The 15,163-nt window shown below is 37.9% G+C and overlaps 1 protein-coding gene across 1 annotated transcript in view; it reads right to left on the reverse strand.

The window, feature by feature from the left end:
• PALMD (palmdelphin) overlaps positions 1–15,163 on the reverse strand; it is a 47,259-nt gene that overhangs the window by 10,556 nt on the left and 21,540 nt on the right. The window contains exons 2-4 of the mRNA XM_042030105.1: positions 14,145–14,190; positions 8,985–9,065; positions 3,488–3,618 (exon numbers count right to left, since the gene is read on the reverse strand). Coding sequence (XP_041886039.1) covers positions 3,488–3,618; positions 8,985–9,065; positions 14,145–14,190 — 258 coding nt within the window. The remainder of the gene's footprint in view (positions 1–3,487; positions 3,619–8,984; positions 9,066–14,144; positions 14,191–15,163) is intronic.

Consider the following 15,163-nt stretch of genomic DNA (forward strand, 5'->3'; position numbering starts at 1 on the left):
TATCATAATTTGAAAATCATTTAAAAACTCACAAAAGCATAATGAGCTGAAAAATCATTAACTTATACTGTGGGTTTATTTCAGTCTTGGCTCTAAACACTCCTAGACATGCAGGTGAAAGAAGAGGAGGAAAGATCTTGGAGATACTTGAAAAAAGGGAAGTGGAAAAAAAGAGAAAACACAACCCAAATAAATCAAAGATTATAAACACCATATATTTACCTGGGTGATCAAGAAATAAAGTTTATAGATGCTCTTGCACTCATATGAACACCCACTTTATATGGTAATTAAGAGACCTGATTCAATGCTCAGTGGGTTTAGAGAAAAATTCTCATACCCATATGATGGGAATTGCATCTAGACTCTAAGTATCTCTTTTGCAGTTTTACTTTCAAAAACAGATTTTTATGGTTAACTTTCAGAGTGTGTTGTGAGTGTGCACACTGGAATTTGTGGAAAGAAAACTTCTAAGAGATGCAATTTGTATAGTTCAAAGAAATTGAAGCCCTTATAATATCATGCAGTTGAAAAGTTAGGCCAGGATTTTTCTGGGGTGTTTAAATGTTTAGAAACTTCTAAATCAATGACATTTTAATGAAATTATATCACAGTTTGTCTTGAAAGGATCTAGCAACTATTCTAGCAGTTACAAGAAGCTACCTTTTGTACAGTGCTGCATTTTTTTGGAGAGAAATAGAATTATGACATAGCTACTGTATTAAATCAATCCATTGAATATTTGTCCTTCTCTTTTTGAGTAGCACTTCTTATATGAGAGGTGAAAATAAGTAGTATGGAGGTGTGGATGAGAGAAGAAACCTTAGAAGTCAAGACACTAAATGGAAGATTTCTCTGCCAAAGTAGCAGCTGAAGTAAGAAAATTTATGGACTTTGCCTGGGTGCTGCTGGCCACCAGCTGATCTGCTGGAGTTGGCATCACTGCCACCCCAGGAAAAAAAAAAAAAAAAAAGCTTAAAAATGAAAAGCAGATAGGAAGATACCACCCTGAAGAATTCCAGACTGAGGGTAAAAGGCGGTTAACAAGTCCTCACAAGTTTTGAGGTGAGTCAAATGCTTTAGCAGCTCTGGAGTATAGCCTGAGTCTGCCTTCATGCATCACATTACAAGCAATTGAATAGACCTTAGTTGTTTTGCATTTTTAAATATGTTGTTTAGCAACTAATTCCATCAAGAATGAGTGTTATTAGCTGAAGATTAAGTGAGAAAACAGGACTCCTAATCCTTCATTCAGATTGTACCCTGACCAAGGATGTGCTTACTTGGCTCACTGAAGCTTCTGACACCTAAAGGGGGTAAATAGGACAGATAATGTAAATGCAATTTTTTGTCTGTAACCAAAGCATTCAGCCTGCAAGGTGGTTCAGGTTGCTTGCTAAACACTGCTATGTTTCATCATTGATACAAAGAATGGAACTCTCCCTTTTGTAAAAAAAATGTTCAAATCTGAACTGATTAGCAGACATACACCAGCTCAATTTGACACCCAAATAGAGAATGTTTCAAAACAGAAGTCCCATTTAGGAGGGTGATGGCAAGGCCCCTGCCACTACTGTAAATAATCTGCCTACAATTGCAAATCCTCTCAGCAGAAAGAAACAAAAACTGGTCTAAGGGTAATCCAAAAGTGTTCAAAGTGATTCATATTTTTTTTAACTGAAGATAAAACACACACAGAGTAATCAACAGAGTAAACTGATTATGTCCGAATCAAGTGAGTTTTAATAGTCAGATGCTTAGAAGAAAGAATTCTGCTGAGCCTCTCTATTTATGTTATTTCTACTGTGTGACATGTCTACATGACTGGTTTAGCAATGTTTGATTTACAGGACAGGTCAAAGGTCAGACAAGCTTTGATTGGCTTTGGTGATATCTGTGGCATACCAAAAGCACTGTGCAAGTACTGGATGGTGCATATTTTATATTTATTAGTGGACTTTATTCCTAGGTTTCTGTATCACCACTGGCTGGTTTGAAACTGGGCTGGATATGTATAAATGAGATGTAATGCTATTTGAAAGGCAACATGGATGTTTTTCTAGAGTCCCTTGCTAAACAGCTGTTGGAGAATGGTAGGAAATACAATTTATAGCAAAAGACATGTGAATAAAGCTGCCTAAATTCTTAGCTCAGGCTTTTCTCACAATCAACAGGACTTTGAATCTAATCTCTCCTCTCACTACTTAGAGAAGAGCTGAACTTCCAGTGGTCTGATGGGGAAATACTTGCTCAGCACCATTTCCTTGTTGGTCCTTAGCCCATTCTAGCCCTAGATGCTGTTCTTTTCTGGCAATCACATTGTTGTATGGAGCCCTCTTGCATGCCTTCCAAGTGACAGCTCTTTCTGGGCTCTTTTCAGGGCATGCTGTCTACCTCTTACCACTGCAACTGTGAATCCTACAGAGGTGTGTTCTGCAGAGAAAAGTGCTTTTGAGCAAGAAGTCAGCATAATTATAGGAAAAACTACCACTAGGCTGCTACATGTCAGCCAAGAGAATTATTTTCTGTGTCAGAGATGGAGCAAGGAGGGAAGAGGATGGGAGATCACCAGAGAAGGTAATCTTGGTGTCAACTTTACTGAAAGAGTGTGTGTAGGATGACAGTGAAAGAAAAGTAGAGAGGAAAATGCTATTGAATTGAAATAGAGGAAGATGACTTGAAAAAGGATGATGAAACTTTCCAGAATCTAGAGGAACAGGAACATTTCATCCTTTCTGTGGGTGCTAAGGGGTAGTACCAGTCAATATACCTGGACCCAGGGAAGGAGCTGATTGTGTATACACAGCTCTTCACTTTGGGAGGTGCTAACTGAAGCTAAAAAGCACCTGGAATCATGTTCATAGTAAATAAGAGTCATTCATGAGACTGTCTCTGCAGTTTAATGTTAGCCCTGTGTGATAGGGATGCGCTAGGCAATGAGATTTGTAGAAACAACTCTAATGAAAGGTAAAAAAAAGGCCTTTACTATAGCAGGTTTTTGGGACTAAATTGAGTACAAAACACATAGAAAAGTGAAGATAAGTATTACTAATGGGGCTAGGGAGCCTGTACTGCTCTGAAGTGCTGTTATGGTGAAAGTCAGGTATTAAAGGCTGTGCCAGGACCTAGAGAAACTGAAGAACTTTCAAAATTTATTGTTATTTTGAAGTTCTGATTCAACAATTGCTATCTCAGAACAAGCCCCATATGTTGTGGCTTATACCTACTGAATAAGGCATGGGAAGGATATCTGGAATTAGAGAAACAAGTCCTCTACAATATAGTTATTCTGCAATTTGTTACAATTTGAAGTATGAAAATTGTGTTTTGTATTCTCTAGTTCTAACTGAGTAGAAAACATGACAAAGATTGCTTTACTCTGTGTGTGTTTAGCACTTGTTGACATTTTCATCTTTTCCAAAATAAGATAGGACTTTTAAGATGGAACCATTTTAATCCAGACACAAGGGCAGGGGTACTTCCCTACCTGAAAATGTCTTGTTCCAGCTCATGAGTCCGTTGTTGGTCCTCCTGATTCTGCTTTTGCATTTCTTCTTCTTCTTTTGGAGTCATAGAACTAAAGCCATCCAAGAGCCATTTTTCTCTCAAGGCCTTTTTCTAATGGGGAAAAAATAGACAAGTAAGTGAATGCTGAATGTTAGGGTATTCAACTATTTACTGTACCTGTCTTGATGCCACAGATGTGATCCACAGCATTGTGATCTATCCAGCATAAGGCAATCTGACTGCAGTGAGTGCCACTGGAAGAGAAATACTAAACAACTTTTGCGTTTCGAGATTTTTCCTAAAGATTTTGGTTTTTTAAGCCAATGTCCCATTTTATTAGTTCATCCAACAAAAATGTAGAGTATGTCAGCTGCTATCCACAATAAATTAATATTGGTAAGTGGATCCAGTAGGGTGTGTGTCTTCAGTAAAGCAAACCAGCTGTACAACCCTACATATAACAGACTCATGGGAAAGGCTCCAGTCAGAAGCACAGTTGTTTTATTTCAATAGCCCTGATTTCTGGGGTCCTGGCATTGCATAACTTCTGAAGGGAGATTTAAAAGATGAAAAGTTTCTGTAAATAAGACTGTATAGGAGTAAGAGATCTCTAGGGAGTTAGTGATGCAATGCTACCCCTGGAACTTACAAGGATCTTGTGTAATTATGATCGTGAACTCACATTTCAACTGGTGAAGACGTGTGGGGTAAGAGGGGCAGTGGAAAAATGGAGCATGGGCAGCTGGTGACTGGTTAGTGTTTCAGCAGACCTGCTATGTATTTAGAGCTGCTGTTGTAGGGGCAATCCAGAGCTTAGGTATTTAGGTCCTGACCTGATTAGTGCCTGTGAAGTTCTTTCTGTGCAGTGGTGGCTTACAAATGGCTGTATTGCATGTGCACAGGTAAGGGTATCTCTCTCAGCTGTATTTTCAAATTCTGAAATACAGTTGTATGGACTGATTGTTTCCTATAGCTGCTTTACACTATGAAAGGTGGTACCTGAAAGTCTTCAGAGCTCTCAAAAATACTCCTGGTGTGAAAAAAAAAAATATTCTTGGAGATAACTTCATATTTGCAGGCTAAAAGTTGTAAATCATGCCAACTTTCTTGCACCCTTTTTACTCCTTTCAGTCTAACTCAGGGATATAAATCCAGTTGCTGCCTTGGGGAAGGAGTTGGGACTCCGTAGAAATACTCTTTCAATAGGCAAAAAAAGAGCACACATATAAGGTCTTTAATTAAACATGAATGTTCCAGTTATAATTTAGATTCCTTGAGCTGTCTAATTTCCATGTTACGTTTTTGCTTTTTTTGCCCCATATGGTTTTGTTAATTGCAGGATGTGGATGCAGATTAAATTGAATTTTTACTACTGCTGCTTGAGGCAGAGTGTGGCCAGCACTGGTGAGAAGGCTACATGGACCTCAGTGCTGCTTGCAGGGGCTTTTGGAATCCCTGCCTGCATCCTGTGTTGGGTCACTTAGACTGTTGCTTCCTACGCTTTTCTATTTATTGTGTACTTTCCATGAGGTTGTTACTGAGGCCCAACTGGCAGAGGAATATATATGTAGGACCTGATTGCAGTTAGAAGCTACTTTCCACTTGACATATAATGTCATAGAAAGTATGTCTAAAACAGGCTTGTTGAGAAGTCTGTGCACTCCATGGTGCTTTTTATTATTTTACTTGTGGGATGTAAGAGCAATGTTTACAGTTGCCTTAGCCTGCAGGACAGCATTTGGTCTCTCTTAACACTGGACTCTAGGAAATCTTGGTAAACAGGTTGCTCCAAACTGATGTCCTGAGCCTTGACTCAAGCTGTAGAATCACTTGGCAGCACTTCCTGAGAGTTGTGTCTTAGGCTCTAATGAAATAAATGCAGATTTTAATAGGATAGTGATACATGATCTGGTAGATGCAGGTAGTCTGGTGTTGGCACAACTCTTATTGACCACAACATACTGTGTTCTCAAGCTGGAGGGCACATAGTTATTAATTCCCTTTCTATCAAGCTGTTTAGATTTTAATGATAAGTCTGGCTTCTAGAAAAGTGAGGTTGTCATCCTGGTTGGAACTGTATTAGTCTAGGACTGATGTCTCCAGAAATAAATGTATAATTCCTTGTGAGATTTACAGCAGGGCTGGCACTGTAGACCTCAGAAACCGATACCATCAATTGAAATCAGCAAATGCTTCTGTATGTGTAGGTTAGGCCCAAGAAAACAAACATGCTAAATACAAGTGTAACACAATAGTGTTATTTTTGCATGTTTCTAGAGCAGTTTGCTGCTACTCCCAACTAAATGCCATGTAATCTTTTTCATTCAATTAGCCATTTTTGAAAGAATGACACATTGTGTAGTTTGGAAATAGCCTTTGAATAAAACACTGTTTCAAGTCTGTTCCGACACAAGCAGCGACACAAGCCAGTGCAGGAGCAGCTGCTTTGGGCCTGACAGGTTTTTTTTCCTGCTCTCTAGCATTTCCTTCCATGACAAAGTGTCTCTAGCTCAGAACTAGGCTGTGCATGTGTTATAGCACTGCATGAAAGCACTTTCGTTTTGCGTTAGGCTCCATGTGTTAAGGGAAAGGGATACGTATACACTGTGATGAGATAAAACCCTGGAAAGGGCCAAAGGCTGGAAAGTAATCACTTTGTTTTGTGGTTCAGGGACATATCAAAAGTACTGTGACAATATTCTGCAAATTCTGTGAATAATTTACAGTGTGTGCTCCAGGTATAACTCTGCTGCAATCCTTTACAAGGCTGGCTTAGCACTGGAAGATTCATCTTTCACTGGAAAGCAAAGGTGTTTTGAGTTTGTGGGTCTTGCTCTCCTGGGGTATGGCAGTTTACCTTACAACATTTTGGGGAAGGCATAAGTAGCTTTCATGTTTTTTCACAAAAAAATGTGGTTCAACACTGTTAACTACCAGAGGAAGAAGGAGGTGTGTGACCAGCACCTACAAGGTAGCACTAGTGGAGTTCAGGCATGTCAGAAGCCTGATACTTAATAAGCTAAACTGTAAAAGCTCTTAGAAAGTACATGCAAATCAGTGCTGACTGCACTTTTAAAACAATTTTGTCTGGTCCTTTCCCTTGTGCCTCAGTGAGAAGGATTCCAGATAGGAGGAAGGATTAGTTGTTGGTGCATCTAGAAATGCTTGATGAAATTTCCCCTGTACCCACACTAGCAGCCCCCAATACCCCTCACAGTTGTGTGAAGCCCTGTCCACATAGGTGTATTTGCTTGCATGCATCACTTCATGTGATAGAAGTGCTCATGCAGGGAATAAATATTCCTTCTCCAGTTCTACCAGATAACTAAGATCTGTTACGATGCCTCATCTCTGTCTTTCTGGAAGTTTGCTTGGGGACAGCAAACAAAGTCATTGGGAAGCCACAGCAGGGATTCCTATTTACAAAATGGAAGTTTAAAATAGAAAAGCCTACAACAAACAAAAAACATACCAAAAAAAAAAAGCTCCAGTCAAAAAAAACCCCACAAACCAAAGCAACAACCTTTTAATAAACCTTTTGCTAAGGGTTATAAATAGGAAGGACAAAATGAGGAACAGGATAGTGTTATCCATCTAACAAGAACATCTCTATGGCAGTGAGATTTACTAACCTGCAATAGTTTCCTAGGGGACAGGTGTGAGTTACACTAATAGATCACAGAGCTCTGGACTTCACCATGCACAACTGGTATGTGTATAAATGAGTGAAATCAACCTGAATTGCTGGGGAAATAATCCCTCAATAAAATTTACTGCAGTGTTTAAATGTTTTAGAAGTCTAAATCTGTCTTAAAGCAATTTATGCACTGGATCCTTTTGTTGTTTGACCCCGTTGAAATACCTGAATTAGTCTGAAGCATGAATGTTCATTAAGGGACAAAGCTTCTAGGGCATCAAGCAAAAGATGTTCATGTACTAATGTTGTATTTGATATTAGGTGCTTGTCTTATTCCTGAGTTGGGAAAAGTAGTCTACATTTTGTGTGCTCCAAATAATGTATGTATTTATACAGCATACATGTGTATGTAAGTATATATTTATAGTATTTAAATGTACACTTGAACCTTCTTTTCCAAGTGAATAACTTCATCAACAGATCCTTGATTTGCCTCATAAATGCAATAGGACTGATTTAATTTAAAATCTTTTCTGTGTGATATCTGTATGATTTCTCATAGAACAGGCAAAGAAATCACATCCTCTGTTCTCTTCCAAAGGAAAACCATTTCAGTAGTATTTTTCCAGGACTGGTTTAGCCTCTAAAAACTCCATAAAATTTCTTCAGAGTAAGTGCAAGGTTGGTTTTTGATTTCTTAACTTTTAAAACTCCATTGTACCTATTAATTTTAGCTACAAACATGTACTAGGTCTGTAAGGAAACTGCCCTAGGGCTCTGTCTGTACCCAGCACTAGTGAGGATTAGCTGGTTGTCTAGAACAGATCAGTTTATCCCTTTATAGAGAAGGGCAAAAGAGTCATCTGGATTTATAGACATGGAAACTTGAAATACAGCTTTCAGTACTCAATGTAGCCATGTACTATGATGGAGGAATAGAGTCACATGTTTGCTTCTCAAAGGTTACAGGACTTGGAAAAGATATTCCCCTCCCTTTTAGACAAGATGTTACACAAATGGTCAAGCCTGTCCTTGGAGTAACTACCTTCCAATAAAACCTGGGCCTGGCTGTATGTTGGCTTGCCTGGCCCAGTGAACTAGTTTATCATGGCTTCTCAGTTTTTTGGCTTGACACAAAAGAAAAGGGTGGATGAAGCTCAGGATCTGGTGTCTGTTTTGAAAAGGAGTCTGTTTTTAAATATGTTTCTCTCACATTTGCTCAAGGAGACGCGCCATGCTCCTGGTGTTAGATTCAATATATCTTCCTTGAAACTGTTTATTTGCTCACATAATGAAAAGAGTATGGAAAATACCAAGTCTTGCATATTTCTGGAAGCATAGATTTTTGTCTTATCTCCCTAAATGACATGTACTGCCAAAATTATTTTAATTATTTTACTAAAGAATAATTACACAAGCTGAAAAAAGCCTACAGCCAAATAAATAGGGTATTTTTTTAATAGGGAAAAAAGTGCACTTAGACCTTATGATTGTGCTGCACCCTGAACCAAGTGAGGCTGCTGTTGTGGGATTAGGGAGTAAACACACCCAGTCTGAAATGTGAGGCTTAATTTTCATCTGTGAGTTTTTCCTGGTTATGATCTCATTTTATGCCATGAAAGTGATCAAGTAACATTAGCTCCACAGTGTAATTTTTTTCAAAGAGTGATGCTTATTAAAGTCAAATGGAGTCCTGGCAAGACTCCAGAAAGCTGTGAAAATTTGACAGTAAAAGCACAACTTAAATGTATGAAGATTTGCATTCCAAAATCCCCAACCTTTATTCATGCTGTGTGACTCAAGGCTATCTTTAGTTACATAAATCTAACACTTTACTTACCTTTAAATGTTGGTGTTTCATTTTTTCCTCTTCTACTTTTAGGCGTTTCTGTGTAATTTCTTCTTGCAGTTTTCTTTTGTCCTACAAATTAAGAACAGTGCAACTTTGTTTAGAGAAATTACTTGTTAATAAAATTATTATGTGTTGTTCAGTAGGGTGAAATCAATCCATGCAAATAAAGCCTTATTTTAAAGCTCAGGTGGTGCTTAGTCAGGGCATAATTCTTTGCAGCAACAACTTGATCCTACACAGCTATGGTTTCCACTGCTCTTTCTCCAAAGTACATTTAAATGTGTTAATGACCACAAAGGAGGGATGATGCAAAATAAAAATGATTGGGAAGGGTAGGGGATGAAAACAGGAAGAAAGTACATTTGAGTACGTTGAGAATTGTACATGCAGGGTGAGACTAAAAATGGGTCCTGACCAAAATTCCTAAGGCAGCCCACACATCGTTTAGGAGAGGAAAGAGTCTGCACTGAGCAACTGTGATACATCACTAAATGAAATGGGCTGTTGGTGAATCCAGCACTGAGTTTATGTATCTTGTGGCTAATAGCTGAAATAAACAAAGGTATAGAAATTTATTTTGTTAGTCAAATAATGATAAGTATGAGAACAGAGAAATGTAAGATACTTCATATATGTTGTTGCTACCTCTCAATTAAAAAAAAAAAAAATTTCCTGTGCACAGGCTGTTTTCATGGCTGTGAATCTTTAGAAGAAAAATCTCAAGTGGTGCTGGTCTATCATTGTGCCACCTTAATCCTTTTTATATACAGATTACAGAAAAAAGGAAATGGGTGAAAAATGTCTTAACGCTGGCAATACTTGAGCCTCTCCTGTTTTTGGATAGCATTATCACATGGGGTAACCTTGTGGCTCCTCTGTGTGCAGCCAAACACTGATTTAGTACCTTGTGTCCTCAGCAGCCAGGGGGAAAGGAATCATGCCAAAAGGAAAGTAATTTTAATAAGGTGTATTAATTGGCTATTCTCTTGCCATGTGCCAATCAACAAATATTTGTACTTGTTTCTTGATATATTTTAGGGAAGTAAATGGAATCTTCTGTTGTCCTATGCAGTAATGTTTGTTGACTGGAAGCTAATCCCTCTTTCCTTTCAATTAGAATAGCTTGATTCTGTTAAAAAAGTGATAGCTTTTTTTTAAAGAGTCTGCTTTCAGAAAAGTATGGTTTAGGAAGGAGTTAACTTCTTCACAAACAGAGGAAGAACCGTGCCCTTTCAGCCCACCCGAGGACCCAGCTGTGTGTAAGGACTGGAGAAAGTCAGAAAGGAAATGCTGGACATAAGGCCAGGAGTTGTTCTCCACCGTTTCCCTAGGATCCGGGATTTGGAAACAGGAAGAGACGTGGTGTGCTTGGCTGAATCACTTCACTGTTACTGGAAACTAGAAATTAGCAGTGGGACCACAGGCTCTAAGAACACTTTGCTGAAGGATAGGAAGGCTGGCCAAGCACTATTGGTACTATGCTGGGATTTAGCAGGTGAACATCAGAGTGTCACTGATCTCTCGCAGTCTGCTAAGTACAGTAATTATTTATGAACACTTTGCAACTTTTCCTTGATAGTGTTTGTCTGCCTTTTTAATACTCCAAACAGAATAGGTGGGACTCTCTCTCAAAACAAATGCTATTTTCATCTGTGCAGTGGTTTTGTGTTTTGCCAATGCTCTTTAATACAATTAACAAAGTTACTGATTTAGGATCAGTACAATATGTAATTTTTCTTCCATTTCCCTTGTGAGAGACTTTATCCTAGAGCTGCCATTCTGGATTTTTCTTGGCCATTCCTGATTTGGAAGACATAGTATCTGGTCTCTGATCTTCACACTTTTCCTTACTTAGGAAATATTACTGATATAATGGTATAAATGGCCTGTAAATCATTAGATGAGCAGTGTGACAAGAGCTTGTGTTTACAGATTATAACAATTCTTAAGGAAAACTCTTTTTGTCTTTACTAAAGTTCTGGATAAGATTCTTAGCCAGAGAATGAACTTTTACTTGGTTTATATGATTAAAAAATATTCTAAGTCAATTTGAATATTCTTTTTGTACCAGTTTAGGTGTAATAAGAGTTTGGGCAGTCTGAAATCAGTATTTGTACATAAACTACTGTGCAGAAAGAAATCTGAGTATAAAGGCATAAATTAGTGCATTCTAAACTAACTATATAATAAGGAACCTATTCAGTAAAGAAACTTTTGAATGTTTTTTTTTTTAAGAGGTCTGTGTTTCTTTCATGTCCAATGCTTTTTCTCTGAAGGTTTTCTTCTTGTATCCTTTGGTGTTCTAGAATGTTTTAATTTCACTGGTTGGTATTAAATATCCATTATACAGTTATCCAGATTAAATAGGTTGAAATAGATTGTCTTTTATATGTCTAGTCTATATATCTATATAGTTTAGTCTAATTCTAGAAGCCAAGAAATATGAGGAATCTTTTTGAACCTCGTGTGCAAAAATAACTTAAAAAACCTGTTAGAACACTTCCTACAGTGTATTCTGCTATGCTTTGTCTGCACATCATGTCTTGCTTTATGAAGCTTTGACTATACATCTAGTGGAATGAATGTTTATTCCTGGATAGCTAAGGGAGCCATGATTCTATTAAACTTTGTGCTGTGCCCATGCAGATAATCATGTTGCTGGCAGAAGTCCTTGAATCCTCTCTTACTGCTCTTTTTAATGTGAACAGGATTTGCTTTTTATGAAGGAGCATCTTCGGCCATTCCTTTCTGTTGTGCATCAATGCAAGGTAAGACTTGGTGTTAATTTTCACTCCTACTGAAACATGTGGGACTCTTTCCTGACTTTTGTACATAGAAATGAACTGTGTTCTAAACTGGATCTGTCTGAAAGAAAGGGAATTGCATCCATAGAGCAGTGCCTTGTGAAATATCTTGTCTGCCAAGTCTATTAGTTTGTATCAGTGTTCTACAGTGGTGCCAAAGATGGTGATCTTGGTCCCCTGGAAAATGCCACATACTGTCAAATTCCATGGAGCAGCTAATGTTTTAGCTAACGTATTTTTATTTTCATATAATTTTCCAGGTATTAAAACCCATTAAGCATCAAAAATATTAAAGCTTTCATATTTACGGTATGGAAGTCTTGCTAACAAAATGGAGGCATTTGATTTTTTACTTTTTACGTTCTATATACACCAGTAGCAGGTGGTAGCTACATAACAAAGGAAAAAGTTTCCTTTCCAGAGCCATGGGAGCATCAAAATATTTAATAACAAAAACATCCCTAACAAAAACAATAAAAATGTTTTCCTTTTTTATTTGCTACATGGAGAAGATTTGAAAAAGACTTTGAAAATCCTACTGGCTCTGTGAGAGCCAGTTGCTGTCAAGGAGACAGGTATTTAACAACAGAAACCAATAAGGTTTAGTGCAGGTGCAGTTGTTGACTGCTGAGTGCCCCTTGCTATCCTCTGTTAGATCCTTTACAGCAAACATCCGGTAGGTAGCACTTGAAATTCCCAGGTATGTTCCTTGAGACAAACCTTCCCAGACCCACTGAGGGCTTGCTGTTGTAACTGCAGTGTGTTGTTTCCCTAGACAACTCATACTGCAGATTAAAGGCTGATAACTTCACCTTATTTAGGCTACCTCCTTTCTGCAGTCAGAACACTCGGAGTGTTTCAATTAAATGCTCTGGACTGATGAAAATAGAGAGCAAATAGCTCCTTGACACAGGAAGTGTAATAAATGAAGTCATAGGCAGAACCCAAATATGATTTCGTATTTCTTCTAATGCAAAATGCTGGAGGCTGCCCCAGTTTCTTAAAAAAATACTTCTCCAGTATTCATTTGGAAGCAAAGATGCACCTGGAGGATGCCAACCTGAGTATGTTCACAGGAGCCTCATCAGACAAACGTGCTGCCCTCTTCCTGCTCCTAGCTCCCAGGGAGCATAAAACTTTGCAAGGCCTGGACTTCTCTGGAGTGCCAAAACAGTTGTTATCTTTTGAGCCCATACACTAGAGACAAAGTCCAGGTTATGACCCTGGTTCAAGCAACATTGCAGTTAAACAAATAAATGTACTCTAAACCCTCTAAAACATTTCAAATTACCTTATTGTGGGCTTGTGTCAGGTCTGAAGTAAATACAATAAATGGTCCTGTTGGCTTTTATCAAGTGCCATAGTAAAACTTAACTGAATTTAAACCTGGCCTATTAGTTTCCTGTAGATTTCCAGTTATGCCTTTTAAAATTTATTTTGATCCTGGTAAAGTATTTTTTAATTCTGCCCACCATTTATTCTGCTAGTAGTGTTTCCCAACTAATCTATCATGTTAAGAATGTGACAAATACCTTTGTTTCCTTTATTTGTGTTTAACTAAGAGAGTAAATGATCCTTCTGGAGGTTTCCTTTTATATCAGAGGGCCAAATTTTGTTTCAGTTTAAGCCTTTTGTAACTAAATAAGTTTCAATGGAGATCAAATCAGAGGAGAATTTGGATTCAGCCATTTTTTATAACATCAGGTTGTATTACTTTAAAAATAGTTTAGTTGTTCCTTTCATACACTAGAAATGATCACTCAGATTTCCTTTTAGAAGAGAAACTGAAAATGTTTTCTAATGTCCTCAGCATAAACTTCACTGAGTCCTTCCTCTGAAAACTGACAGGTAGGAATTTGCTTAATCCAAGCTTGTCCTTTTTTACTTTTCAGACAGCAATACTTATGACAGATCATCAATAACTCAGAAATTGTATTTAATTCCACAGTTCAAATGAAAAATCTTTAATCTCACATTGTGAAATGTGAAAATTGATTTGTTCTGGAATTCTCTAGCTGCCTTTTGACCTTCAGGCAAACATTCAGTATGATGACAGTAATGTGTGTTTTAGACTGTCCAGTAGTGATTTTCACACACACTTTCACTGCTTTGAATTTAAAGTGCAATACAACCCATAATAAAGTCAGTACAGTCAACTTAGCTGTCTTAAAGCAGTATCTTATAAACTAGCACTATTCAGTAATAATTTCAAGCAGACATAAAGTCTTTTCTTTTTCTGTCCTGGGATAAATCATTATTCAGCAAATACACAGCAGCTCATTAATGATATTACTTCTAAGCCTTTTTTTTTTTTTAATAATGAATTATAACCATGAGCACTTACTGTTATGGCCTGGAATCTTTCTTTCAGCAATTCGGCTTCCTCCATTCTACAAATCAAAAACAGACAAGTAGTGAAGGCAAAGAGAATGAGACCATAAGCAAAAAGCCTCCTGGTGGGGCTACAAAAAAAAGCTGAGGTGATTTGATCCAATTCCAGAGCAGAAAGAGGCAGAATTTTTGACTTGTCAGAAGAGTCCCTGAACAGATGAGCAGATCAGCCCAGACAGATACATGTAATGAGGGTGTGGAGAAGAGGCAGACAAGGAGAGTGCTGGCATGAGTTGACTGACAAGTTGGAACAGTGGAGCACAAGCCCTTTTCCTTCAAGAGCTGCCAACTCTTTGTTTTAATGTGCTCGGTTAGCATGCCCCTGCTTCTTTAACTGTTAAATGCCCAAAACAGACTCTTACAGGACCACGGCTGAAGTAAACTTTTATAATGGTTCTATTTCTCTTTCCTCTCTTTTTCTATGCTTCTGGTAATATACAGATATTTAAAATCGATTAAGTTTATTTAAATTTATAAAGTTTATTATTTCAATTATTAATCTTATTTCACCCTTATATTTTAACCTGTTGTAATATTAGCCCTGGAGATGGCATGGAGTTTTTTTGAGATGGCAGTTTCAATTTAGTTTGGTAGATGAAATTTTCAGAAAAGCTATATTCATAGCTGGAAGAGTTTTAGAACTGCTAACCTAAAGTAAGATAAACTTTAAGCAGTCAGGTCTTTCATTAAATGTAAGTGTTAATCTGTGCAATTACTGGTCAGCTATCTGGGACTCAGGGGAAGCTTTGTCTAAGTAAGGATTTCAGGATCATCACTGCAGTGTTACCAAGATGAATCTAAAATCCTGGTGGCTCTCATGCTGGATTTTTATTCAGCTGACTTGCTGCGGACTTCTGCTGAAAACAGCATTCTGTGCCTTAAGAGATGGTGCACATTTTGACCTTTCCATTTACCTGAGTGAGAGTCAGCCACCCAAAATCAATCTAGGAAACTTGCAGAACAAGTGGAACT

Source organism: Corvus kubaryi, unplaced genomic scaffold (genome assembly GCF_017639235.1).
Source record: "Corvus kubaryi isolate FWS band 111438036 unplaced genomic scaffold, C.kubaryi_AGA036_p1.0 37334, whole genome shotgun sequence".
Lineage (NCBI taxonomy): Eukaryota > Metazoa > Chordata > Aves > Passeriformes > Corvidae > Corvus > Corvus kubaryi.